Below are 27,521 nucleotides of genomic sequence, written 5' to 3'. Positions count from 1 at the left end.
CGCAAGATCATTTTGCTTCCTGACCCTTTGCATCAGGGCAGAAAGTCAAGCACACATGAATTAATTTCCTCACCCTTATTGGCGCATTCATTATGTAAGAACGTCCAAAATTTACAGAGATGAGGAAAGATTCCTTAACAAACTCTACTGAATGTCGTCGTCGTTCCCCCCGCCAGCCACCCACATTGTTTTGTGGATTTGCCATGCCAGCTGATTGGGCTTCTGCGGCTCATGAAAATGATCTTTCCATCAACTTTTGCTACAAATGGGCCAGAAACTCATTAAAATCAACATGATGGTTTTACAGCAGGAGTAGTCCCCACCAAAACTGGTTGCATTCCAACTCCCATCATCCCCGTCAGCCAGCAGGGCCAATGGTCAGGGTGATGGGAGCTGGAGTCCCACAGTGCACCATATTGACTATCCTTGTTTTATTTATTTATAAATGGCCCTTCCTCGTGTGGCAGGAACAACCAGGGTGATGTACATCAAACATAAGAACCAACAGCAATGCTCATAGCTGAAAAATGCACAGAGTTGCTAGCCCTCCTCAAAACAGATGCATTGAGATTAATGAATCTAAGTTAGGCCTTTTAGATATCTTTGATGGGTCTAACCTGAAGAGGACCAGCCTTGGATACAACCCGTATGCACTAAAAATAACAATAAAAATTGGATAGCAAATCATTAAAGAAGGAATAGCAAATATTTTTTTTTTCTAGAGCATGCAGGTGGATCTAGGCAACTAAGCAGCTGTAATGTTGGTTTTCAGCATTATGCTAAGAAGTTGACCATTCCAAGGAAAAGGGATTGTTGTGGTTTGTGGTGGTTGTAGTTAGGGGTTAGAGCTTCCATATTCACCTTGTGATATCTTCCTCCCTCTCCGACCCTTGTTTATATCAGGGACCGCTGGTATGGCTAGATTTGTTCCAGTCTGTTTGAGAAACATTCTAATTTGATGCTAATACAAAATAATAAAGGCCAGCCAATTCAGACCTGCCTACAATAATAAGCAAGGCTGACCTCTTTCTCTCCCTCTCTTTCTTTCTTTTCAAAATCAATGGATAGCATCCTATGGCTTGTTTTCCCTCTGTGTGTGAGAGAGAGCTTTATTATCACAAGTGCTGATCACAGAGATTACCATGCTCAGAATTGCAATGTGCTGGGCTGCCAAAGAAGCTGATCCCTGGCTGTTTATTTCTTCCATGACAGCATTATTACACACACACACATGCACACCCTCCTCCCTTCCTCTCACCCTGCACACATTGTTAAGCATCGCTGCTTAGTTACATTGGTATTCCAGCCAACGTGCTCTTGAGCAAACATTTCTCTGCCGTCGCCGTCTTTGCAAAGCCTCTTTCGCCTATGGCACCCAGACAAGGACACGGGGAGGGAGAGGAGACTGCGGGAGGGAGGAGAAATGAGTAATAATCAGAAGTATATTAAGTGAGGCACCAAATTCTCTCTCCTCTCCTGCTCCATCCCCCTGCAGTAAGAGCTGTCTTGAAGTCACCTTTTTCAAGGCAGGGAAGGGTTGCTGTTCAGGAGCAAAGCACATGCTCTGCATGCAGAACGTCCCAGGATTATTCCCCGGCATTTGCAAACCAAGCTGAGAAATTGCTGGCCTACAGCCCCCATCAGTCCCAACCAGGGATGGTGGGAGTTGTGCTATGCAAAGAATGTGAGAACAGAAGAGCCTGTTGGATCAGGCCAATGGCTCATGCAGTCCAGCATCCTGTTCTCCCAGTGGCCACCCAGCTGCCCCAGTGGGAAGCCCACAAGAAGATCTTGAACTCCACAGCACTGTCCCTTCCTGCAGTTTCTAGCAGCTGGCATTCAGAAGCAGTGTTTCCTCCAACCGTGGAAGCAAAGCATAGTCACTCTGGCTAGTTGATAGCTTTACCCTCCATGAACTTGTCCAGTCATCTTTTGAAGACATCCAAGTTGGTGGCCATCACTACCTCCTGAAAGATCTGGAGGGATCACACTGGCTAGTCAGAGGGCAGGCAATAGCTGGCTAGATGATCCAACGTCTGCCTTAGTGCAAGACAGCACCCTCTATTTAGGGAAGGAGGTATAGCTCAGTGGTAGAGTACGTGCTCTGTATCCCATATTAATCCCTACTTGGAGAGCCACTCCTAGTCAGCGTAGGCAATAGCCAGCAAGGTGGACCAATGGTCTGATGGTACCAAAGGCACCTTCCTAATTTCCTATCCTTTTCATAGAGCCTAAATCTTCAACTGTCTTGTGTGTAGCCATGCCAGTGGTCCATCTACCCCAGCATTGTCCATTCTGGCTGGCCGCGCCCAAGGTCTCAGGCAAAGACTTTTCCCGGCTCTTTCTACGTAATGACTTTTTTTTTTACAACTGGAGAAGGCGAGGGCTGGAAACTCTGCCTGCCAAGTACATGATCTGCCGCAGAGCTGCACCCCCTCCCCTGGAGAAGAGGTGTTGAATCTTCCTTATTGACACTGGTAGCTCACATTAACATATATAGCAAAGCAGTCCTCTAAGGCAAGGATAGAGGCAATGATTGTTCAAGGACAATTTAAAAAAATAAAATAAAATAGGGACTTCTTGCTGGCAAATGAGGATAGTCAGAGTATATGGGATCTGCTAAAAGGCTTCGCAGTTGTTGCCTTATCCCTTGATCTGAGATGTCCTTGTGCATCCTGCCCTTCTGTTGACAGGGTGGGGCCTTTGAACCAAAGCAGATTGTAAGTTACAGGGACAGGAGAGGTGGCAGCATTTGCCCTGGGTGGAAGAGGGAGTGCAGAACTACTCATGGTGGTGTCCTTGGCAAGGAGAGAGACGCTGGGTTGCAGGATGCCTAATTATGACCATTTTCTTGCTGCTGTGTAGCTTGGTGTGTGAGCGGTGTTGGCTCCATAGTGCCACCTCCTACGCATTGCTGCGGCTGCTGCCCAGTCGCTTGCCCTTGTCCCTCTGGCCCCAGCCAGCACCACTGCTCAGAAATGGGGAGGGGGGTAGGGTGCCAAGGCAAATGGAATCTGCTTGCTTACATGGAGAGGACAGGTGCAGGAGGAAACAACATGGGTTAGTGATCTTGTGGTGTGGGGCCTCAGTAAGTTCCTGAGAGCACTGTCCCCTGAGCACAAGTCCCTTGGGATATCCATGGTGGTGAGAGGCAATTCCTGCCAAAATCAAGCAGCCCCAAGCATGATTCTTGCATTGCAGGGGGTGGCATAACCCTTGGGTTCCCTTCCAACACTACAATTCTATGTTCCACTTAAGCTGCAGTGCAGACTTCCCCACCTACCATGGCCAATGGAACCACCATCACCGCAAAAGCTGCAGCCCTGCCGCAAGCAATGGCTGGGGCAGAAGGAGAGGGCAGACAGTTCCTGTGCCAGCCTGGAGTTGTCACAGCAGTGATTGTGTTGCCAGCTCAGGATCCAAGAGATCCTGAGCCAGCTTAGCCTCACCCCTTTAAAGCCCCATTTTGGGGCTTTTTGCTGGCCACCACTAGCCCATGTGAAGTCCACCAAGGTCAGCAGAGGGGAACCAGCACCTCCAGTCCAGTCCAAAGCAGCACATTGCTCAGCTACCCAGTGGACTGCACCCAACCAAGTTCTCAAAGTAGATCCATTGAAATGAATGTATCCAAGTCAGTTGTGTCCATCAGTTTCAATGGGTGAACCAGGCTGACTTGGATGCTGCCCAATATCTTAAAATTGGGACGCAGAAACATTTAAAACAAAGCAGTGCAGTGCAATAGCAAGTAGCGCTGATGGTCTCATCTACGCTTGGTTGGAAGGCAGTAAAAGCAAACATGCATCCCTTGACGACCTTCAGTTTAATAAACCTCTTTGCTGGCGCCTCCAAATCAGAATGCCCGTTCAGCAGCAAATTTAGCTTTCACATTAAGCTCTCCTTGAGACCTGTCACACAATTATTTTTAGGCCTGCTGCTTCTAAAACCAGAGCTGACGCGCCTGGCTCCGGACAGGCCTCTTAATGAAAAGAGACACGAGGAGAAACCTCAAAAGAATTCAGCAATATAGATCTCTCTGGCAATCCCAACTCAGGGAACAGCCCAGGGCTGAGTTTAGATAAAGGCTAAATTGCTGCCTGACAGTTGCGATTGGAAGAGAAAGGCCCGTGGAAAGCAGTTGCACGAGGAGGTGCGGAGTCGGGAAATGTGTCTGGAGAAACTACCGGATACAAATGCAGCGGCTCACATTAGCTTGTTAAGGGCGGAGATGGTTTCGTTTGCAAAAGACGTTGAGGGGGATGTTTGCATTAGAGAGGCATCAGAGGGGGTCTGTCTCTTGCCTTCTGTAGCGGCCTGCTTAGTTACTCTTTTTATTTAATGGATTGCCTTTGTATCCCACCTTTTTCTCCAGTGAGCATACATGGTTCTCCCTCTCCTCATATAATCCCCACAACAACCCTGTGAGGTTAGGCTGAGCGTGAAGTGACTGGCCTTGAAGGTCACTTGGTGAGCTGCATAGTTGAGTGGCGATTTGAACCCTGGTCTCCCCGCTCCACGCTAATTACTGGTTGTCAGGGAACTGACATCAGAGCAACAGGAGAAGGAGAGGCTCTCCGATTCTGCAGGGGAAGGTACCAGCACAAGGGGGAGACGTAGCTTGATAGAGGGGGAAGGAAATCAGCGTAACACCAAGGATCCAGGAGAGCAAATGGCAGAGGAGGTGGAAGGGCTCCGGGATTCTTCCTTGGAAGTCAGTGAGGAGAGCACTGGTCCTCCACTACCCACGCCCTCCCTGCGCAGGAGACTTCCGCGCAATGAGAGGCGGAGACGATTGGGTGTCAAGCAGCTTTTATGCTGGCAAAGGTTTAAGAAACGCCCACAGACAGATTCTGCTAGCGACTGAGGCAGCCACGCTGAGATGGGCTGTGCAGTCAAGACGGTTTAACCCATGCAACCAAGCTTCCAAACGGGAAGGTTTACGCACGAGTAACTCCCAACCCTTACACTGGTGGACCATGCTTTGACTAAATCTGGGGTGGGGGTGTCAGAGATTGTGGGTTCCCATAAGGGCCTTCCTCATATTAAGAACAAAAGAATCTAAAGTTCTGTTTTTAAATGAACCTTGGGATCTTGTGGCCCTCCAGTGATGGACACTAACTTGGATGGCTTTGAAAGAGGATGAGACAAGTTCATGGGGGATAAGGCTATCAGTGGCTACCAGCCACAATGACTATGGTCTGCCTCCCTGGCTGGAGGCAGCAATGCTTCTGAATACCAGAGGCGAGAGTGCGCTTGTGCTCAGATCCTTCTTCAATGTCCCCCCCAGACATTTGGCTGGTCACTGTGAGAACAGGTTGCAGGCTCTTCTTGTGTTCTAATGGAGTACGAGAGGAGCAGGTCCTTGTCTTTATCAATCTCTGGGGCTTAAGTAGATCCATCCATAATTTTGCATGTGATGAAACCATGCAGTTTCTTCACCATGCAGACCAGGCGTTGTAGCTCAACCCACCTGGACAGCTTTGTTAGAAGCGTCATTTGTGGGATGAGTGGCATGATGGGTATATGGACCACTGTTCATGGCAGTAATGGGGGAACCCGTTGTCTTCCAGATCTTGCTAGACTACAACCCTCATTAACCCTGACCATTGGCTGTGCTGGTGGAGGATGATGGGAGTTGGAGTCCATCCACATCAGGAGAGCCACAAGTTCCCCAGCCCTGCTGTTGGGTTAGAGGCAAAGCATCTCAAGATACCAGTTGATGGGAGGCAAGCATTCATATGGTTGGCCACTGTGGAAAACTGCGCTGGGCTCAAGGGACCATTGATGTGCTCAGACATGGGTGATGCCAAGAAGGGAGGGAATTTGCACCTGTCTTTGCCAACCTGGCTGGGTCTCACAGAAGCTGCAGTCCAAAATACCTGGAGGGCACCAATTTGGGGAAGGCTGGACTAGAGGAAGACTGAACTTTTAAGAGTTGCAAAGAGTGAGGCAGTTTAATGGATGCCCCTAGCACACTGAATCAATTTTTGACTTTGGAATGAAATGTACTGAAAGGAGCTCTATCGATCTGTGTTGAATTAGATGTAATGAACTGGCTGGGTTTAATGAACTAGATTTACTGAATTTATTGAAATTAACATTGGTTGTACACCAGGATGTTAAAAAGTGTTGGAAGTCTTGCAGTTGCTATTAGAAAACTGAATTAAAATTGAGCTCGGAATGAAATGAATTAAAAGAGCCATATGGATTTATATTGAATCAGAATTGGACAATAAATAAAATGTAGTGAGTTTATTGGAACTAGAAATTGAACTGATTAGCTGCAGTGAATCAGACTAAGGTTGTATTCCTGTGCACACTTTCCTTGGGAGTAAGTCCCTTTGAACACAGTCAGATTTACTTCTGAGTAAGCATGCATGGGGTTGCACTGAAATGCTACAATCCTATTCCCAGTTTCCTGGGAATTCCCAGTATCCATGCAACTCAAACTTACTTTCTAAGTAGACATGCATCAGATTGTACTGTTAATTAATGTATTGGAACTAGGGAAATGACCCTATAGGATAGGATTAATGGGCTGAATATATTCATTTGGGAAGTAATTGTACATATATAACAAGTAATACATTTAGAGGCTGTAAGCTGCCTTTGCTTATTTTAGAACACTGGGGGAAATAAGGCCTATTATAGTTGATGGATAAGCTGACAAGAGAAAAAGAGAGATGAGTATCTCGTAAAAATAAAAGCCTTAAAACATAAATCTTAACTGTTTCTTAGAAATCATAAACTGCAAGAGGGAAATAAAAAATATGTATATAACACTCCAATGTGTTAGAAAATATTACTTATTTATCAAGATTTACATACTGCTTGGTTGCAATAGAACCTCAAAAAGAAAGAAAACAATAACATTATCAGGTAGAAACAACTACTACTTAAAATGTTCAAAAATGCACAGTGGTCTGAATTCCCAGCTGGCAGGAGCAAGGGCGCTGTGGACAGGGCTAGCCAGTGTCTCTCTGCCACTCTCGCCTCCCATTCTCAGTCCACACCTGAGCAGGACTGGTGAGATGCGGAGCATTCTGCTGTCCACCAGTTTTTTTCAACGTTTGAGGGTCAGCTGACATGTCTGCAGGTGGGGAGAGTTGCCGTTGTGGTCGGATTCTGCTTGTGGGCTTCCCAGGGCCATCTGGTTGGCCGAGGGGAGAAAAGAATGCTGGACTAGAAAGCCCTTTTGCCTGATCCTGCAGGACCCAGTTTCTGCAAGTCATAAGCAGGTAGGGTGCTGTTGTCTACAGGTCCTTCTTCTGGGCTCTCCATGGGCACCTGGTTGATCACCTTGAGAACAGGATGCTGGGGTGCCTGTGGACCACTGGCTTGATCCTGCAGTTCTTGGTGTTATGTCCCCCCCCTTATAGTTAATACAGTTTTTCTCTGCATAGGAAATAACACAAGAGTCTGATTGCAATCCTCAGTTAGTGTCTGAAGCCTCTGAATTTCCAGAAACCAACAATTGTTAAAGTGCAATTTATTTTTTTAAAAAAATTAAAAGAGGAAAGCATATGGAAAGAGCAAACTGCATTAACATCTGTTCTTTCTCCCATCTGCTGTCTTTGGCTTTGCTCTTGCCCAGATCTGTCCAACTGGCTAGATTTCCAAGGAGGCTCATTGCTTATGAGCTATTTCTTCCAATAAAGTTCATTATTTTTTCTTCATCATGACTGAAATGGAGAAAACGTCTCTCTCAAATGCGGAACAGCTTTTTGAGAGAGGTTTGTTGTTGTTGTTTTCCCCTTAATGAAAAGAGCTGGATGTTGAGAGAACAGGTGGAATATAAAATGGATCTGGCTGGGTTGTGGGTTGTTGTTTTTTAAAATGTCGTGCTATCCAAAACAATTCTGAGATCACCTGGATCTGTTATCTTTTGTTTATCTCAGAGTCTGTCTCCCGCTTCAAGCCTTGCGCCACCTTTCTGAAATTCAAGGTATCTGCCACATAATATTTAAAACCAATTGGCTATTACAGTTTCTTTCTTTTAAAAAGGGAGCCAGGAAGGTCATGCTAGGCAACAAGCCTATAAGTTTATATGCGTTTTTCACTGATTGTTGTAAGTATCGTGGGGGAACCTCTCCTGGTAATCTGTTCCTTTATATCAGGGCCACAGCACAAAAGGCCCTGCTCCTGATCTGACCAGTTCAATACTGAAAGGGACGGCCTAGGAGAGATGTGGGCAGGGCAGAGAGCGAAACCAATGTACAGTGGTACCTCGGGTTACAAATGCTTCAGGTTACATACGCTTCAGGTTACAGACTCTGCTAACCCAGAAATAGTACCTCGGGTTAAGAACTTTGCTTCAGGATAAGAACAGAAATTGTGCGGTGGCAGCTGGAGGCCCCATTAGCTAAAGTGGTACCTCAGGTTAAGAACAGTTTCAGGTTAAGAATGGACCTCCAGAACGAATTAAGTTCTTAATCCGAGGTACCACTGTATGCTTAAGCTGCAAGGGTTTGATGTATATTTGCTTTCCTTATGTCTTTTGCCAACTGGCTTAGCCCAACTGCAACTGTAGCCAAAAGTGTGTGTTAGGCTCCACTATAACAGGGTCAGGGAGGTCTGTTCCTTCCAGATGTTGCTGGACTACATCTCCCCTCATCCCTAGCCTCTATAATCTACCACCCAGGCAAGGCAGAGGCATTATCAGAGAGCCAGGACACATACCAGCCGGTCAAAAACACTTGGAAAAGGGTGCAAAATAAGCAAGAAGAACCCTGCTGGATCAAGCCATTGGCTCTTCTAGTCCAGCATCCCATTCTCACAGTGGCCAACCAGTGGCCGTAGGAAACCCTCGAGCAGGACCCAAGTGGAAGAAGAAGAAGAAGAGTTTGGATTTGATATCCCGCTTTATCACTACCTGAAGGAGTCTCAAAGCGGCTAACATTCTCCTTTCCCTTCCTCCCCCACAACAAACACTCTGTGAGGTGAGTGGGGCTGAGAGACTTCAGAGAAGTGTGACTGGCCCAAGGTCACCCAGCAGCTGCATGTGGAGGAGCGGGGAATCGAAACCGGTTCACCAGATTACGAGTCCACCGCTGTTAACCACTACACCACACTGGCTCTCCTCCTTGTCATTTACAGCAACTGTTATTCACAAGCATTGCTTGCCTCTACTTGTGGAGACAGAGCAGAGCCATCCTGGCCTGTAGCCATTGATAGCCTTCTCCCCCCCCCCCCCCATGATTTGTCCAGTCCTCTTTTAAAGCCATCCACATTAGTGGCCATCACTGCCTCCTGTGGGAGAGAGTTCCATAGTTCAATTCTGCACTACATGAAGAAGTACTGTCCTGAATCTTCCAGCATTCAGCTTCATTGGATGCCCACAAGTTCTAGTATTGAGAGCCAGTGTGGTGTAGTGGTTAAGAGCAGTGGACTCGTAATCTGGTGAACCGGGTTCGCTTCCCCGCTCCTCCACATGCAGCTGCTGGGTGACCTTGAGCTAGTCACACTTCTCTGAAGTCTCTCAGCCCCACTCACCTCACAGAGTGTTTGATGTGGGGAAGGAAGGGAAAGGAGAATGTTAGCCGCTTTGAGACTCCTTCGGGTAGTGATAAAGCGGGATATCAAATCCAAATCCAAACTCTTCTAGTATTATGAAAGGGGGGGGGGAGAAAAACTTTACTCTGTCCACTCTCTCCATGCCACACATAATTAAAAAAATTTCTGTCACCTTGACTCGCCTTTCCTCTAAACTAAAAAGTCCCAAACACTGCAACCTTTCCCTATAAGGCAGACACTCCATCCCCTTCAGTGCCAGATTTACGTACAGTGGTACCTCTGGTTGTGAACGGGATCCATTCCGGAGCCCCATTCGCAACATGAGCAGAACACAACCTGCGTCTGCGTGCGTGGGTAGCAATTTGCCAATTCTGCGCATGCGCATGACGTCATTTTGCACGTCTGCACGAGCGGCGAAACCCGGAAGTAACCCTTTCCTGTACTTCCGGGTCACCGCGGGACGTATCCTGAAAGAACGTAACATGAAGCAGACATAACAAGAGGTATGACTGTATAAGCTAAACAAGCTATAGCTTAGGGCCCCACACTCTTGGGGTCCCCCCCCCCCCCAAAAAAGGAAAAAAACCTGGATGTACATTTCCAAAATATAAGATAAAAAACTAATAAAATAAAACCTACATACAGCAACATTGCTTTGTGTTGTGTAGGCTCCTATGATATAAGCAATGGGCCCCATCTGCTAGCCTGCTCCCTAAAATATCACTGGTTTGCTCATTTCTATATAGAGGCTACATTCTGCATGGACTGGTTGCAGGGCAACGTGTGCAAATGGCTTCAGATACCTATTAGGTCCATAAATTACCATATAGCATATACTCAACACAAAAAACAGCAACAGTTTGTTGTTGACAAAGGACAGCTGGACATATAAAGGGCCCCATTACCTTCAGTAGCTTAGGGCCTCATCAAACCTAAATCCGGCCCTGATCCCCTTGATCATTCTGCTTGTGCTTATCTGAACCTCTTCCAACTCTACTATATTCTTTTTTGAGGTGAGGCAACCAGAACACAGTATACCAAAAGCGGCTGGAAGACAAGGAAGTGTCTGAGGAGGGGGGTGGCCAGGGGGAGGAGTCCTGAGCACTGTATTTGGGCCCCCAAGCATGAGGCTTCCCACCCCTCCTGCAAAGCCTAATGCACATTGACCCTAACAATAACAGTAAGAAAAAGTCTCAGCCTGTTTATGTTGTCGAATATTATCCCTCTTCTTCTTGAAGGAGCTTGGGGCAGTTATAGAGAGCAGAGGGTTATGGGGGGGGGGGGTTGGGGAGGGGGGGCAATGTTGAGCTGAGAAATGGAACTGGGCCAAATGCCAGCTCTTGACCTTCATGGCTCAGCTTAGCCATGTTAACACATCAGCCACCTGCTTGCAGCGTTTCCGCCCCACAAATGGCATGGGAAACAGGCCTTCAGCATAAGGCAAACAGCTGTTTGGAGGAGCAGAGGCTTTTAAACATCTCCAGGTTTTGTTTTTTGTTTTTAATATTTTTTTTAAGTTCACCTTGTTTCCCATTTTTTTCACTCGTGCTTTTTAAATCGAGCGGTTTCACTCAGCTCAGTCAAGTGTGTTAGGAACATCTGCTTTTGGAGTAACCGGGAACAGTTTAGAGAAAGCAACTGATAGCAAGCGATGAGCAGATGCTGATTCTTGAGAGCTGGGAGCCGAGAGGGAAATTAATAAGAGTCTTTCAAGGGGGCTTAACCATGGAGTGTTCTCAGTCCACTTTTTATTGGCCTGGGAAACAGCCAGGTTGGAGCTCAACAGGGCACAGCCATGGCACGTGTATACTAGTCTCCTATTAGTTTTTATCTTCATTGTTAATGGTGATGGTTTTTAATTGGTTTGTGGGTTTCGGCCACGTTTGATCTATGGTTTTGTTTGTACTGCTTGGAAAGCATGTGCACGTCTCTAAATTTTCTAAATCAATAAATGAAATATGGTAGGCAGGGAATGAATAGTCCCAGTGGGAACAAAGGCACCAATAAGAGCGTTGTGTTTTTTTCAAAGGCTGATCACAAGAGTGGAAGGGAGGATTTTCATTGAGATCACAACTTGGGGAGCATCCTGGGGTTCCGATAAAAATCGCCACCTTGCACCAACCGTTAAATTTTCTGAAAACCTGGTGTTCTTTTTTGGAGGATAAGGCTATCAATGTCCACTAGCCTCAATGGCTTTGTTTGACCTCCACTGTCAGAGGAAGTAAGCCTCTGAATGTCAGTTGTCAGAAACTAGTGGAGGGGAGAGTGCTGTTGCGTGCAGATTATGCTTGTGGACTTACCAAGAGACATCTGGTTGGCCGCTGTGAGAACAGGATCATAGAATCATAGAGTTGGAAGGGACCCTGAGGATCATCTAGTCCAATCCTCTGCAACAAAAGAATATGCAGCTGTCCCATATGGGGATTGAACCTGCAACCTTGGCATTTTCAGTGCCACACTCTAACCAACTGAGCTATCAGAGACTCAGGATGCTGGACTAGATGGGCCTGTGACCTAATCCAGTAGGGCTCTTCCTACTTTCTTGGAAGCTGTTTTTATCCACTTGTCTAGAAATGTTCCCAGTAAACCAAGGCTGGCCAATGTGGCTGCTCTCCAGATACAACTGGACTCCCAACTCCCATCTTCCTCCATGGTCAAGGACGATGGGTGTGGAAGTCCAGCAACAACTAGAGGATGCCTTATTGGCTACCCCTGAACTAAATCATTCAAGTTTTTCCCTTCTGTTTTCGTACATGCAGGTATGGTTTTTTGAGCAACATATGTATAATTTCTGTATATGTTATCTGTACCCAACCCATGTCATAACCGAAAAGAAATCAGGCTGAGGACGTTGGCAAGGCATCGTAAAACACTACTGTGTTTCTGCCATTCCTTTCCAAAACATATGAACAACTGCGCATGCACAGCGACTAATATTAATATTAATTGTATCATTACCAAATAGATTCTGTGGTTCTCATCCGCGGGGGGCTGGGGGGGGATCCCAGCCCCCACAAAACGCAAGAACATCCCAATAATCTCATTAAAATGAAAGAAGCCGCCATGTTCAATTAGCATAAGTAACCCCAATTTGTAGCAATTGCTTGAGGATAAAGAAAACAGGACAACAAATCATGCAAATGAATAATACTTAGTCTGTCACAGCAGTGGGAGCGACAGTTCAGTAGAGAAGTTCTGGGTATAATGTTAATAAGCTTTACATTTTTTACATTTGTCTTGCTCTGCTTGAATTATGTTTTCTTTTCAAAGCGATAATGACCCAAAACTACCGAGAGCAAAGAGTTTGAATGTAGGGCGGCAAACATGCAGAATGCTTCCTCCGAATTCGGTTGTGCTGAATGGCTCTGTGCCCCAGAGCAGAATTCGTTTTACTTATTATTTATATCAATTGTTCTAGGCCGCATTTTGACCCAAAGGGAGCCAAAGCAGCTCTCAATGTAAAATCCCCCCTCACCCACACAAAAAACCCATCCTAGTCATAAACCATTGCAAGAAAAACAGATTTTAAAATAATGTCGCAAACAGCACAGTGGAACGGAACCATAAAATGGATGGAATTGAAGCCATCTCTCCAAATGGAAGACCAAACAGCAGTGGGAGCTAGTGCCCATTGGGCAGAAGGCAGGGAGACCAACAGTAGGGGGAGACAGAGCTAATGGGAGGCAGAGCCACCACCTGACTGGTTGTAAGGATGGAAGGCAGAAGTTGGTAGGGACCAGCCTCCCAATGCCAGTAAGGCAAGAATGGGTAACCCATAACCTTGTCAGAGCTCAATAATTCTAATTAGGTCCTCATCCTCTTCCCTTCTGTGTTCTACACAGTTCTAACTTCCATGCAGCTTTATATTTCAACAGGAACTTTAAAGAGTTGATATAGCGCAAGAAAATCCATTTTTAAAAGAGATTAAAAAACAACAACAGAATGGAAGAGACAGAAGAGAAATGATTCAGTTCCATATTCCAGGGGTGGCTAGCATGGTCTCTCCAGATGTTCCTCAATACATTGCTACATTTCCCAGCACCCTTCACAAATAATGACTCATGTTCCCATGGTTCTTTGGAAGGAGCTATTGTGCTTTAAATGTGCATTGAATGTGCTTTCAAGGTCTGGTGCAGATGTGAAGACGGGCCAACGGTCTGATTCATTGTCAGGCACATTGCAGATCCACACATCCCGAATTATCAGAGCAATAATCGTTTTCCCCCTTTGCTTCTGCAGGACGGCTACTTTTCCCACCGGCCGAAGGAGAAAATGCGGACGGACAGCAACAACGAAAACTCCGTCCCCAAGGACTTGGAAAACATAGACAATAGCAACTTTGCTCCCAGGACACAGAAGCAGAAGCACCAGGTGGAGCTGGTGAAAAAGCCCCTGAGCAAGCAGAAGGAGCGTTTGCGGAGGAAGCTGGAGCAGGAGGAGAAGGTGAAAGAGAACTCGCTCCTGGGGAAAAGCTCCAATGAGGTGCTGCAGTACGGCCACCCGGCCCCAAAGACCAGCATCAATGGCAGCCAGCTGAAAGACATCCACAGGTCCCAGGCCAGGCAGCACCATCTGAAGAAGAATGGGAACAGCTCTCCTGAACTCGCCTACGAGCAGCCCCCCAAATGCGAAATCTCGGGCAAGGAGGCCATCTCCGCGCTCTCCCGAGCCAAATCCAAGCAGTGTCGGCAGGAGATTGCTGAGATGTACTGTCAGCACAAGCAGGGGAAGCTGATGCCAGAGCAAGTGACTCGTTTCTGCCCTCTGGAAGGTAAGTCGGCCCATGAGGAAAGGAGAGATGTGGCTGCCACTCCTGATTTTCAAGTAACATAATACAGGGAGCCCTAAAAATGTGCTCTCAAGTTTCAAGTGTGGGGAGGGAGTTTCGCGACTTAGGGACCGCCACAGAGAATGCCCTCTCCCCAGCCACCACTACCTGAGCTTCAAGAGGGCATCCTCCACGGATCTTAGCCCCCGAGAGGGTCTGTGGGGAAGGAGGTGGTATTTGGGGCTCCCACCATTTAGAGCTTTGAATGCTAATGATAGTGCATGCTAACACACTGCTCACTCTACTGCTTGGCTGCCTTCTTCATCAGCTCTACTTGCCTGTTTCAAGATGGACACTGTCGATCTTGCTTGCTAGTAATCTGGGGGCAGAACTGCTGGATTCAGTCACATTTCAACCAATCCTCTCTACTCACGGAAATCAAACACATAGGCAGATGGTTAGACTAGAAAAACGTTGAGGAGAGCTCTGCTAGATCAGGCCTAGCTCCTTTTCCTACACTGGCTAACAAGCAGTTGGTTCCACAGCGACTGGTCTTCAGAAGCACAGGGCCTCCGTGGGTAGCAAATAACCACAGCCAGCCTTATCCTCAGGACAGACAAAAGAAGGTACTTCTTCACACAGTGCATAGTTAAACTGTGGGACTTCTTGTCACTGGAGGCTGCCATGTTGAATGGCTTTAAAATGGGTGGACAAATTGGTGGAGGTGAAGATTACTGGCGGCTACTAGCCCTGATGTTCTGCCTCCATCCTCAGAGGCAGTAATGCTTCTGAGTACCAGTTGTTGAAAACACAGGAGGTGAGAATGCTGTTGCACTGTGGGTCCTGCTTCTGGGCTTCCCACAGGCATCTGGTTGGCCACCTTGAAAACAAGACGCTTGACTAGAAGGGCCATTGGGCTGATGCAGCGTCTTCTTGAACTGTTCTTACATTCTAATAAAGGTAAAGGGACCCCTGACCGTTAGGTCCAGTCGTGGACGACTCTGGGGTTGCGTGCTCATCTTGCTCTATAGGCCAAGGGAGCCGGCATTTGTCCACAGACAGCTTCCGGCCAGCATGACTAAGCCGCTTCCGGCGAACCAGAGCAGCGCACAGAAATACATTCTAAGACCTCCATAAATATCTCTCGTTTGCCATTGGTTGGTGGCCATTACCTCATCCTGAGGAAGGAAACGCCATATGTCAAACTACACACTGTGTGAAATGACATTTCCTCCTTCTGTTCCTTCTCCTCAGACACAGAGTTTTGGAGCGAGTTTTGATCAGTGCATATGCCCACCTGCATTCTGTTGTCCCTGAAGAGACTGTCAATCAAATCCCAAACAATGTCTATTTTTTAAATTAAAAAAACAGCAGTTCCATAATTTTCAGCACGACATCTGTATTCTGAGCTATGAAACGTTTACACTACAGTATTAAATTCCTTGTTGAAGCAGCTGATTGATTAAAGAACAGCGTCTTCTGGAACTCAGAAGTTCACATATAAATTACTTTCTGGTGTAAAACCAATGACGCTCTCTCTCAAGTTTTGCATACCTGAAATTGCTGGTTGTTGTTTTTTAAGCCTATTTTCTTTTAATTACCCAGAAGGGAAAAATAGATTGCTCTGTATTTTTTCAATTAAATGGAATGAAATGCAAATGGGGAACATATTCTGTTACTCAGTATACACTTTCAACATAGCTGGAAGTTCAGGCTTCAAGCAACCATTAGTTCAGCATTTTGAACACCCGTCCTAAAGCAGTTATTGCTGGGATCTTGAAAATGCACAATTACGATTCTTAATAACCTCTAAAGGGATGTGACTGTCATTTAAAGGTCCCTGTGCAGCAGGCCTGCTTGTTGGTTAATAACATGCTTCTGCTGCCCAGAAAAGAAAAGAAATGGGTAGCCCTTTTTGAGCTTGCTTCACTTCCATTTTGAACAACATGGAAATAAGGGACAAGGTAAGGCAGGGCAGGGCTGCGTTTTGCTGCCCAATCCTTGGCATTTGCAAACTCTCCCCTTGACACCCACTGGGACATCAATCTTGGTTTCAAATTCTGGAGACACTTGCAGTTGTTTATGCTGCACTCACAGATACCAGGAACATAGCTGTCAACTTACAGATTTGAAAATAAGGGACCAGCAGCCAAAATAAGGGATTTTACTATTGTAAAGAGTTACATACATTGGTAGGATTGACAGATGCTGTCAATCCGGCATGAGGCGGTTGCGGCGCTGTGGCGGCCGCTGAAGCTCCACCCTTCTGCGTCCCTCCCCATCCCCTCCTCTTCCTCCTCCCTCAGGCCGCCTCCGGGCTCGCGGGAGACCTGGGCAAGAGTCTCTCTCCCTCCCATCTCTTGGGCAGGGAAGGGCCAATGGAACTCCTCGCGCCAGGACGACGGTGCCAGCGCACGCTCTCGCACGCGGCGGAGGACCCCGAGCTGCTGCTTCCCTCCCAAGCCGGGCGAGCATGAAACCCGGAAAATTTAAGGGACATCATCAATAAGGGACAGCAGCAGGACATGGCGCTGGGATAAAGGAGTTTCCCGTCAAATAAGGGACGGTTGACAGCTATGACCAGGAAAGATATATGCAAAATCAGGGGTTCTCCAGCAAAGATGATAATAATAATAATAATAATAATAATAATAATAATAATAATAATAATACCAAACATTAAAAGCTTCCTGAAACTAGGATAACATTAAAAACTTCCCCAAACTATGATACCACTCTAAACAGTCATAGTATCCCACCCAAGACTTCTGGGAGCTGTAGTTTGTTAAGAGTGCTGAGTTGTTAGGAAACCCTCTGTTCTTCTCTCAGAACTACAATTCCCAGAGTTCCCTGTGGAGAGGCATTGATTGTTAAGCCACTCGGAGAATCGTAACTCTGTGAGGGGAATAGGGGCCTCCGAAGGACTCTCAGCACCCTTGGTGCTCCAGTAAACAACAGCCTTGTTGTGAAGAGCGAGGGAGATAGAATTGTCACTATCATTGGAATAATGTTGCTTTTTACCTGATTGCCGTGAATGAGTCTTGGGTTTGGATGAAAGGGAGTTAATGGGCCAGAATGACTGTCTGATGTCCCTTAGTGGTCAGTGAGCAATTTGTGCCAGCCACATCCTTTGTTTGGAAAAATTGCAGGTAATTGAGCCAAGATGAGTGATGGGTGTCTCTTTAAGGGCACTAATTGTTAAAGGGTGATTTCCCAGTCCCACATCTTCCCTGGAATGTGGAAAGCTATTTGGGGAAAGTGGAACACCTTCCCCATCACCCACTCCTAGCTAAAGGTTTGGGGTTGATATGTGAAGTCTGTGTATGAGAAAAGCTGCACTTAAAATTTGGGAGACAGACATAGGGAGAGAGAAATGAGCTGTGTCCCTGGAAGGCTGAAAATATCTTGGGGCAGCTCTCTCTGGGGATGTGGTGTGGGGCAATGGGTCTGCTGATTTGATAAGAGTGCTTAAGCGATTAATCTCCGTCGTTGCTGGAGGTGCAAAATCTATTGCCCTCCTATTTGCTAGACTCCAGCTCCCATCAACCCCATTCAGCATAGCCAATGTTAAGGGATGATAGGAGCTGCAGTCCCATAACATCTGGAGAGATGCAGTTCCCTACCCCTGGCCTATGCCCGGCTTGCATATTTGAAAGTAATCACTCTAAATCTGCAATGAGCTCCTTGGTAGTGCTGGTAGACTCTCCCTGGTTGGAAGTTTCTAAACCAGCCTTTCTCAACCTGTGGGTCCCCAGATATTGTTGAACTACAACTCCCATCACCCCTAGCTAGCAAGGCCAGAGCTCAGGGATGATGGGAGTTGTAGTCCAACAACATCTGGGAACCCACAGGTTGAGAACCACTGTTCTAAACCAGAATTGGGTGGCCATCTGCAAGGGATTCTTTAGCTGTGATTTCTGCTCTTGGAGTCCTTTCCAACTCTACAATTCTGTGATTCTGTTTTTCTATGATCTCTCCTCTCCAAGGAAGCCAAACCCTTGCAAAGCATTGCCCCTGGAACATTTTACTCCTTTGGGGTCCCCAACACATTTTGAAATCTGTTGTGAGGACCACAAAATACCAATTTCACAGAAGGAAAATCAGCAGTGCTTAAAAGCGCCCCCCCAAAAAAACCCAGATAAAACATCTGCACAGACCTTAAAACGAATTAAACATATATATAAAAAAGGAGGCAGTACCCTATAAAAAAGGCACCTACCCCACCCTAAAGCCATTTTTAAAAAATAGAGGGGCAGGGGGTCTTGAGAGGCACCAACCTGTATGTTTGCAGGTGTCATAGCACCCATGGGTGCCACGCTGGGGGGTGGGGGAATCAGGGTGTAGCTTACAACAAATGCAGACAGGAGCCTGGCCACTTCCTTTTTATTTCCCGGATACGCTATGCTTGTGTCAGCATCACTTCCCATTGGCACAGGAATCGACTCCTGCCAATTTCCATTTTGTCGCCATCTCTGGGGATAATTGATAGTCCGGAGAACCAGCCGAGGTGTAATATTTAATATTAATGCCTGCTCTCATGCTGGTTGTGAATTAGCTTTGCTAGACTCAATCATATGTCCTCAGCAGGCACATGTGTAATTAAAAAGGAGCGCACATCGGGTTCACAGTTGCACTGAGATCTGCCTGCTGTAAAAGGGCCGTATGTTCCTTTGGGTTTGCATACTGGAGGAATGTAATTATGGTATTGCTAAATACTTCTAGGGTTCTGGTGGATTCTCCCCCACCAAAAAAAAAATTATTTTTTTAAAGATCACTCTCCTTACCTGGAGCAATGCTATTTCCAAAATAGAAGGGTGGGTTGTTTTTTAGCACAGGATTTCTTGCTGTGCTTTCCTAATGAATAAAAGCAATGGACGCACAAAGGGAAGCTGGATTTTTGCTGAAGTTCAGTTTTTGCACACACCAAAAAAATGGATGGGGTAGGAGTAATGTTCACAAAAAAACCTGACTTTCCACACTTTTCTTTCATCTCCCTCCATCCCACACTTGTTGTTGCTGTTGTTTAGTCGTTTAGTCGTGTCCGACTCTTTGTGACCCCATGGACCAGAGCACGCCAGGCACTCCCGTCTTCCACTGCCTCCTGCAGCTTGGTCAAACTCATGCTGGTAGCTTCGAGAACACTGTCCAACCATCTCATCCTCTGTCGTCCCCTTCTCCTTGTGCCCTCCATCTTTCCCAGCATCAGGGTCTTTTCCAGGGAGTCTTCTCTTCTCATGAGGTGGCCAAAGTATTGGAGCCTCAGCTTCAGGATCTGTCCTTCCAGTGAGCACTCAGGGCTGACTTCCTTAAGAATGGAGAGGTTTGATCTTCTTGCAGTCCATGGGACTCTCAAGAGTCTCCTCCAGCACCATAATTCAAATAATTCATAATCCCACACTTAGAAACATAGAATTTTTGAGTGGAAAGGGACCTGAGAGTCATCTAGTCCAAATGTAGGCATCTCAGCTAAAGAATCCCTGACATGTGGCCATCCAACCTCTGTTCAAATTTGAAAGGAGAAGAAAAGAGGTGAACCTGGGAGAAAGCTATATTTAGCAGGGAAGAATCAGAGAGAACTGGGTTGTTTGAAAGGAAGGGGAAGGCGAGGATGGGAGAGGGGCCCCTGCTTCACTTCAGATCAACAAGCACCAGCTTGAAAGGCAGGAAAGCCTGCTTTAAAAATATGTCTTGTTAATGAATGGTTAGGAGATACAGAGCAAATCACATTGAAGCATGGCATTTGAGATGTGGTTTCCTTTGGGCCTTAATTGGATTAGTGGGATCATATTAAAGATATAGCGACTATGCAATGTTTAGAGGATTATTCAGCCCCTTTCTCTTTTTCATTTTTTGTATCATCTAATCCTGTTGATTGGGAGCTGCTTTAGAGTTAACTGCAACCAGGCAAGCAAGACCCAAGTTTCGGTCTTCCATCTGTTCCCAAGTGCCTCTTGCCTTACCGCAATGGAATTTCACAGAAATGGAATCAAGCATGGTGGCTTTTCCAGAAGATGCCCACACTATAGCTAAGCCCCACTTTCGCTTAATGCTACACCAAGTACTCCAGATTGCGCACGTCAACCCTGATGGTTTCCCAGTCATTTAAACTTTAGAAACGCTTCTTAACTATCAGAGCATTTCCAGGAATGCAGTAAGCTCCTGGTGATATCAAGAATCCTCTGTCCCTGAAAGGCTTTTTTCTTTCTTTCTTTTTTTAAGGCTTTCAGGGATGTGTTTAGATATTAGAGTCACTTGCCAAGGTTAGGGCAGAAATGGTCAAAGAAGGTGGTTAAAGTGGGGCCAAATTAGGGAGAACATATGAGAGTATGAGATGCCCCTATGGATGGGTAGATCTCAGTTTTGGTTTCTCTCTCAGTTCTTCATGTTTCCAGTCTTAAAGTTCACTTCCCCACATTTCCACATCAGTTTGCAACTTTTTCCCCCCTAAGTCCTCATGAAAATTGATCAGCGTTTTAGTGGGAATTTATCCTAAAATACAAAAAAAAACTATATGGCATTGTGCCTGATGTACTCAATTTTCCTTAATAGAATTAATTTGCAAATAGATGCATTTTTACAGACACTGTATCCTGACATTTGTGTTTTCGTACCCTTTACTTGGTGGAAGAGGGGCATTACAAAATTCAGAGAGAAGTGTGAATTTGAAGAGATGGCTGTGTTTTGCTTCTTGTATTGTTTTGGGAAATGCAGATTAGGTAGAATTACCTTTAAATGCAATCTGAATTGTACTTCTCCCCCGCCCCTGGAGAACCAGCCAGTGTAGACAAAACGGATGGACAAATAGTCTGATATGGTATGAGGCAAGTTTCTGTCTTCTTTAAGGAGGAAAGGCTCCTCCAAAATTTCCTCCCCGTTAGTGAGAATGTCTTGGGGAGAGGATTTTTCCATGGAGTTGGGACAAACCTTTTGGTTCCTGCCCACCTTCCTAGCAACAGACTATTGTTACACCCCCACCTTGGCAACAGGCATTTGTCCTTAGTCAGTACAGGGTTAACATACGTGGAATATATTTTTATCATAAACTTTTAGCTACAGGGATTTTGATGTAAGGTGGTGAAGACAGAAAGGCTCTGTTTTGTTATGTGTGTGCTATTGTAACTCAGCACACACACGCACCCCCTATGAGTAATCTCCCAAAGCCTGCCAAACAGAACCAGTGTTAATTGCTTATGCTAGAATCTATTTGCTGTTGGAAATGTCACACCATAAATTATGTTTCATTTCTCCATCTGACAAGCAATGTACCCGAAATAAATTGGTCCCGTTTCCACTCTTCTCCCTCCGCTCTGATGTCAAATTTATTTGCGGTATCCTTCAATTGATATCCACGGCGTGTGTCGTGGGTTGCGTTGCTGTTGTTTTTTGGAACTGCGGAAAGAAACCCGCCAAAAAAACCCCCTCTAATCAATGTTAAAATAGCTGAAATGCTGTTAATAAGCACAACAACAGCAGCAGCAGCAGCAACAACAACAACAACAGAGTGTGGTTGGTGCAAACAGTCCAAGCAGGATGGTGCAATTTAGTAGATTTGGGGGGGATTAAAATTGTACTGAAACCGTCCTTTTCATCAGTGGGAAGCAAAGCCAAGCCGATTGACAGTCTTGCTAGGAAGAGAAACGACTCTTGCTTATTCATGAGTGTCAGGGCTGGAGTCCGAAACAGGTCAGTGAGGAAGGATGCAGATCTCTGTTGTCAGTGAAGTGAAAGCTTTATTCAAGGAAATGAACATACAATGCGGCGTAGTGGTCTCAGAAACTCTTCCCAGTAGGTCTTGCTCCTGTGGAGCAGTTACCAGGACTGAAGGTCCCTGCCTTCCACCTTTTCTAAGGCTCCCATCTAAGAAGGCAAGAGTCCTGAGCCCTCTTTGAGTGAGCTCCCGATTCTTCCTTTGAAGTCAAATCTCCTGGTGCCAGGTGACTGACTGGTGAGAAGCCCCACCCACCTAGCAAAGGTCACCTAAGGAGGGTGGGCCTATTCTTCATCCAGCCCAACGTCCAGATCCAGTTCCCCATCCATAGATGACACTGGTAATTGGGTGAACTAATGGGGGATAGGGCTATCAATGGTTACTGGCCACAACTGCTGTGTTCCACCTCTCCTGTTGGGGGCAGTATACCTTTGAATGCCAATTACGTGGAATGACAAGTGGGTGGGAGTGGTCTTGCACTCAGCTCTTGCTTTGGGGATTCCAATTGCGGCCTCTGGTTGGCCACTCTGAGAACAGGATCCAGGTCTGGATGGGCCTTTGGCCTGATCCTGCAGGGTTCATCTTAAGCTGCTAATGCTCTGAACTCAGTAAACAACAACGTCCTATCTTTGCCGTGTTTGCCTTTGGATCTGCTGCCCCCTGCGAGAAAGTGAAGATTCTGCTCTGTCCTGTTTCATTGTCCTAAAGAGAAGGAGGGGAAGTTACGTTATCGATCAACCAGGCTTTTAATATGCCCGAAATAGAGCAAAATGAGAGATGGAATCAATAAAGATTATTTCCCTGAGTCTAATTTGAGCTTTTTGCCTTGATAAATCCTCCCCCCCCTCCTTTCTCTCACTTCTTTTTTTGGTGACATCCATGGCGTTTGTTATATTACATCAATATTGTTGCCTTTTCGGTTAATTTATTTCATCTGTGACGCTTTAGAGGCCGTGGTTAACTGCCCGCAGTTACCTGCGCTTTGAAGGATTAGAACCTAAAAATGGATTATGTGAGATCAAAGCAGAGGAGAAGAGATTTGAATCAGGCTGCCTGAGCATCCATTCCTGCAAGGGTTGGCATAGTTTTGTTCCTTCTATCTGGAAGGGCGAGGAAATCCGTGCAGAGTTTAGGAAAGACAACTCGATCCAACTGGGGCATGGGAAGCCTTATACGGAGTGAGGCTTTGTCTACACTGGCTGGCAGTGTCTCTGTAGGGATACAGAAAGCAGTCCCTCCCAGCCCTAACTGGGAATCGAACCAGGGACCTTCTGCACACAAAGCAGATTCTCTCTCCCACTGAGCTGTGGCCCTTGCTCAATGCTTGCATCAGTACCTCAGAAGAAAGAACCAGAGTGTCCCCAGATCTCCTTGTACATCTCTGAACTCATACCTGCCAATGCTTATCTGTTACATGTGCTAACAGAAGTACTCATTTAGAGATTTTTACCGAAAAACAATTGTGCCCCACCAACACTTTAAAAAAGAATAAAGATGAACAGCATTGCGGTTACCTTAGAAATCTTGCCTTGCTTATTACTGCAGGGGAAATAACCAGTAAATGCCGATATTACCTTAGCTAGAGCAAGGGAATTAGCAAGAAGCATGTGGTATAAAAATGTTTATTTGAGCAAAATGGCCAGCAGAAAGTGAAAATTGCTTTGCAGCTTGAAACACCAGCGCAGAGATGTGAAATAGTAAAATGATAAAGGTGATTACAACTTATACAGGCTACCATTCCCCCTGGGGCCATAAACTTAAACTGCTTCTGGTATAAATCTATAATATATAGGCAGAGAGATGCCTTATATAGACTTATTCAGGTGTTTCCCCCACCACCACCCATTTAAAGTGGGCAAATTGTTTTAATGATTGTTGCTGTTATGTATACAGTGTGTTACAAGCTATTGCGAAATACCCTAGATGATACAGAAATCGAAATAATTCAGAATTATGGGATATTGAGGCCTTAGCTCAGGATAGGTTGTTATAAGAAGGCCTCCAAATAATTAGCTGTAGGGCAAAGTTACAGAACCTGTGGCCCTCCAGATGTTGCTGGACTACAGCTCCCATCATCCCAGACCATTGGCCGTGCTAACTGGGGCTGATGGGAATTGGAGTCCAAAAGCATCTGGAAGGTCAAAAATACCTCCCTCTTCCCCTAGTGGAGGCTGGTCCACTGCTGACCTCTCTATATAACCAGACAGGTGGTGGCTCTGTGTCATGGACTGGCTGGATGCAAGGAGAGATGGGAAACACCAGTTGGGGAACCTCCAAGGGAACCCGGCTCTGAGCCAGAGGACTGGTGGTGGAACAACGATGAGCGGTCAGAGAGAGAAGAGGGAGCCGACTTGAGTGGAGGTGGTGTTGGAAGTTAGAGAGGCAACAGGGTTTAGTGAGCAGGACAGGGCTGTGGCAGAGAGCAGTCCAGAAGCAGAGGCAGAAGCTGAGGTGGGTCAAGAGGCAGAGATGAGGCAAGCTGCTGAAGAAGCCTCTTACTTCAACCAGCTTTCCTCCCAGAAGAAGCATGAAGAGGGCGGAACAAAGAGAGACAAGACAAATGAGAGTGAGGCTGATGGGGAAGGAAGCAAGGGAGGAGGAGACTTAAGGAGCAGTGGGAAGGTGGGGATCTTCAGTCCTCACAACTGCTTCATCGGGGCAAGACCTATTGGGAAGAGTACCAATGGGTGCTAGCCACCACTACCTGGAAGGGGTGGTGGGAAAAAGCCAACGTAACCAGCCCTTCCCAAGAGATTGCGTCATTTATAGACATATTCTCAGCAGAGCTGGAGCTTTTCGTAGCCAAGGAGCCCTCGCAGGGCGGGCAGTACATCGAAAAAGCACCTCTCTGCATCCACCAAATAGATGATCCTTGTATAACCATTTAGTATTCACTGTGATCGTGTTGATTATGATGAACTAATTAGCTGTTAAGTGATGTGATAGGTATTTTTAATAGGGAATTCATTCTAATTCCACAGTAATGAATGTACTGTTACTTTTAAGTGCTATTTGTTTATGCATATGAGTCGATGGAGGAGAAGGGGGGGGGACACTGCGGGCTCCTATGCTCCAACAAAGCAAGGAAATAATTGTGATTTGTCTCTGAGGGATGATAGCATCTTCATAATTAGAAATGTCAAAAAAGCAAGTTTGCTGTTAAGATTATTGGTCTGGCAAGATAGCTATCCTTGTAAATTAGATTCCATATCGCTGTATCTCGCTTGTACATGTCGCGTACCAGCGTCCTGGTTATTAGGCGCTGATTTGTAAAACACAAAAATGATTTCAGCAATTGCTTATGACTATGAAATCCTAAATGAAGAGAATTATATTTTGTTTTGATGTTTTGGGGGGTTTTTTTATTTAAAAATGCATAAACAACTACTTTGCCGGTGCATTCTGGTTCCATATAGAATGCAGTTTGCATATGACTGGATAGTAGCCAGGAGAATATTCAAATAACAAAAGTGACTGGCATGCTGATCAGACTCCATATACTTGTGAAATGCAGGTTGAAGAGGTTAGTTTAGAGACCATAGAATCATCAAATTGTCGTGTTGAAAAGGACCCTAAGGGTCATCATCCCTAACCATTGGCCATCCTGTCTGGGGTGATGGGAACTGGGGTCCAAAATAACTGGAAGGTACAACATTAGCTATCCTTTGATTTAGACCAGGGGTCAGCAAACTTTTTCAGCAAGGGGCCGGTATACTGTCCCTCAGATCTTTTGGGGGGCCGGACTATATTTTGAAAAAATATATAAACGAATTCCTATGCCCCACAAATAACCCAGAGATGCATTTTAAATAAAAGCACACATTCTACTCATGTAAAAACACGCTGATTCTCGGACCGTCCCTGGGCCAGATTTAGAAGGCGACTGGGCTGGATCTGGCCCCCAGGCTTTAGTTTGCCTACCCATGTTTTAGACTTTCTCCATGCCCCCCAGATCATGTAGATTAAGAAAATCAGAGATTCACAAATTGGGCTAGCCACATCACCCTCCACATGAGTTGACTGGATTTCTGCCTTTTCCCTTTTTTTGCTGCAGAGAATCAGACAAAGTGCATAACCAGACAGGCTGAACAGATGCTGTCACATTTGCACCAATTGCATTTCCAGGCCCAATTCAAAGTGCTGGTGTTACCCTTTATCGCTGTAACCAATGGAAGTTGATAAGCATTTCATGTGTCGTATCCAATGCTGGTCCTCCTCAAAAGTAGTCCCATTGAAATTAATGTTTTTAGGCCTTTCCAATCTGTTTAATGGGTCAACCTTGAATTGGCCTTGAATACAACCCTATCAATCACAATTTGTAGCAAACGTAGATTTTATAAAGGATTGTGAAAACTTTAAGGGAAGGGCAGAGGTGATGTTTATAAGGAATATTGTCTTTTCCAGATATTCTGCTTTGATTAGCAGATATCTTGTCTCTTATCCATGACTCTAGAAGATGCTTTAAAATCATGCTTTGAGGGTGGGGGGAGCAAGGATCCTGGAAGAAAAAGAAAACCACAGCATAAAAAAAGACATAAGTACTGGTAGTGCAGTGGCAGAAGAAATCATCTAGAAATCCCCCAGAGGCAGAATATCGGCTAGTCTGAAAAAAGATTCAGCCCAAGAGGTGAAAACAGTGATTGAAAGCGAGTGAGTGGGAGGGTGCGATAATGGTAAGATGGCTTCTGCAATTGTTGCTCAAGCTGAGTAGCTATTTTGTCGCCTGTGTTGTACTGTTGAAATCAATTATGCTAATTGTGTGAATAAGTGCTATTAAAAATAACAAAGGGTTGCAGAATTTAGCCCTACCCTGTGGTTCCAGTAATGCAGCTATAATGATCATTTATTGGCACAATCTAAATAAATAGTGTGTGGATCTGCAAAAGGAACGGCGTTCTGCTATGCCTGCTACCCATTTATCTTCGATAAGTGATGTACACAATGCAGCTGCGTAATGTGTCAGTAGGCAGAAACATTCTAGTATGCATTATATGTTAGAGCATAGGAAGCTTGCCTTTAGAGCAGGTCAGACCCTTGGTCCATCTAGCTCAATGTTGTCCACACTGGCTGGCAGAAGCTCTTTGGGGTTTCAGACTGGGGGCATTCCCAGCCCTACCTGGAGATGGTGGGCATTGAACCTGAGACCTTCTGCACTCCCTTCTGGAGTCTTTGAACATAAAGGATAGAATATTGTCCTGAATAGGCAGGTCTGGTCCCACTTCTGACACCCTGTTGCCTAATTCAGGCTCCATGCAGGTGTGGGTAATGTAGCAAGCATGTCAACAGGGGTTTATAGCACTCCCTGGCAGGGTCCTAAAAAACCCCCCACAGGCCTGTTGCAGCACTTCTGCTAATCCAAGGGGAAGAAGATGGACAGAACCAACTAGGTTGTACAGTGGTACCTCTGGAGCCCCGTTCCGGAGCCCCGTTCGCATCCTGAAGTGAACGCAACCTGCGTCTGCGTGGGTCGCGATTCGCTGCTTCTGCGCATGCATGTGATGTCATTTTGAGCATCTGCGCATGCGCAAGCGGCGA

The 27,521-nt window shown here is 45.9% G+C and overlaps 1 protein-coding gene across 1 annotated transcript in view; it reads left to right on the top strand.

The window, feature by feature from the left end:
- The window catches only part of XYLT1 (xylosyltransferase 1), a 164,021-nt gene that overhangs the window by 81,619 nt on the left and 54,881 nt on the right, over positions 1–27,521 (top strand). Inside the window, exon 3 of the mRNA XM_083474215.1 lies at positions 13,750–14,281. Within this exon, the coding sequence (XP_083330341.1) occupies positions 13,750–14,281 (532 nt within the window). The remainder of the gene's footprint in view (positions 1–13,749; positions 14,282–27,521) is intronic.

Source organism: Podarcis liolepis, assembly GCF_965112155.1.
Source record: "Podarcis liolepis genome assembly, chromosome: 14".
Taxonomy (NCBI): Eukaryota; Metazoa; Chordata; class Lepidosauria; order Squamata; family Lacertidae; genus Podarcis; species Podarcis liolepis.
The sequence above is the reverse complement of the archived record's forward strand: the minus strand, read 5'-3'. Positions and strand labels throughout refer to the sequence as shown.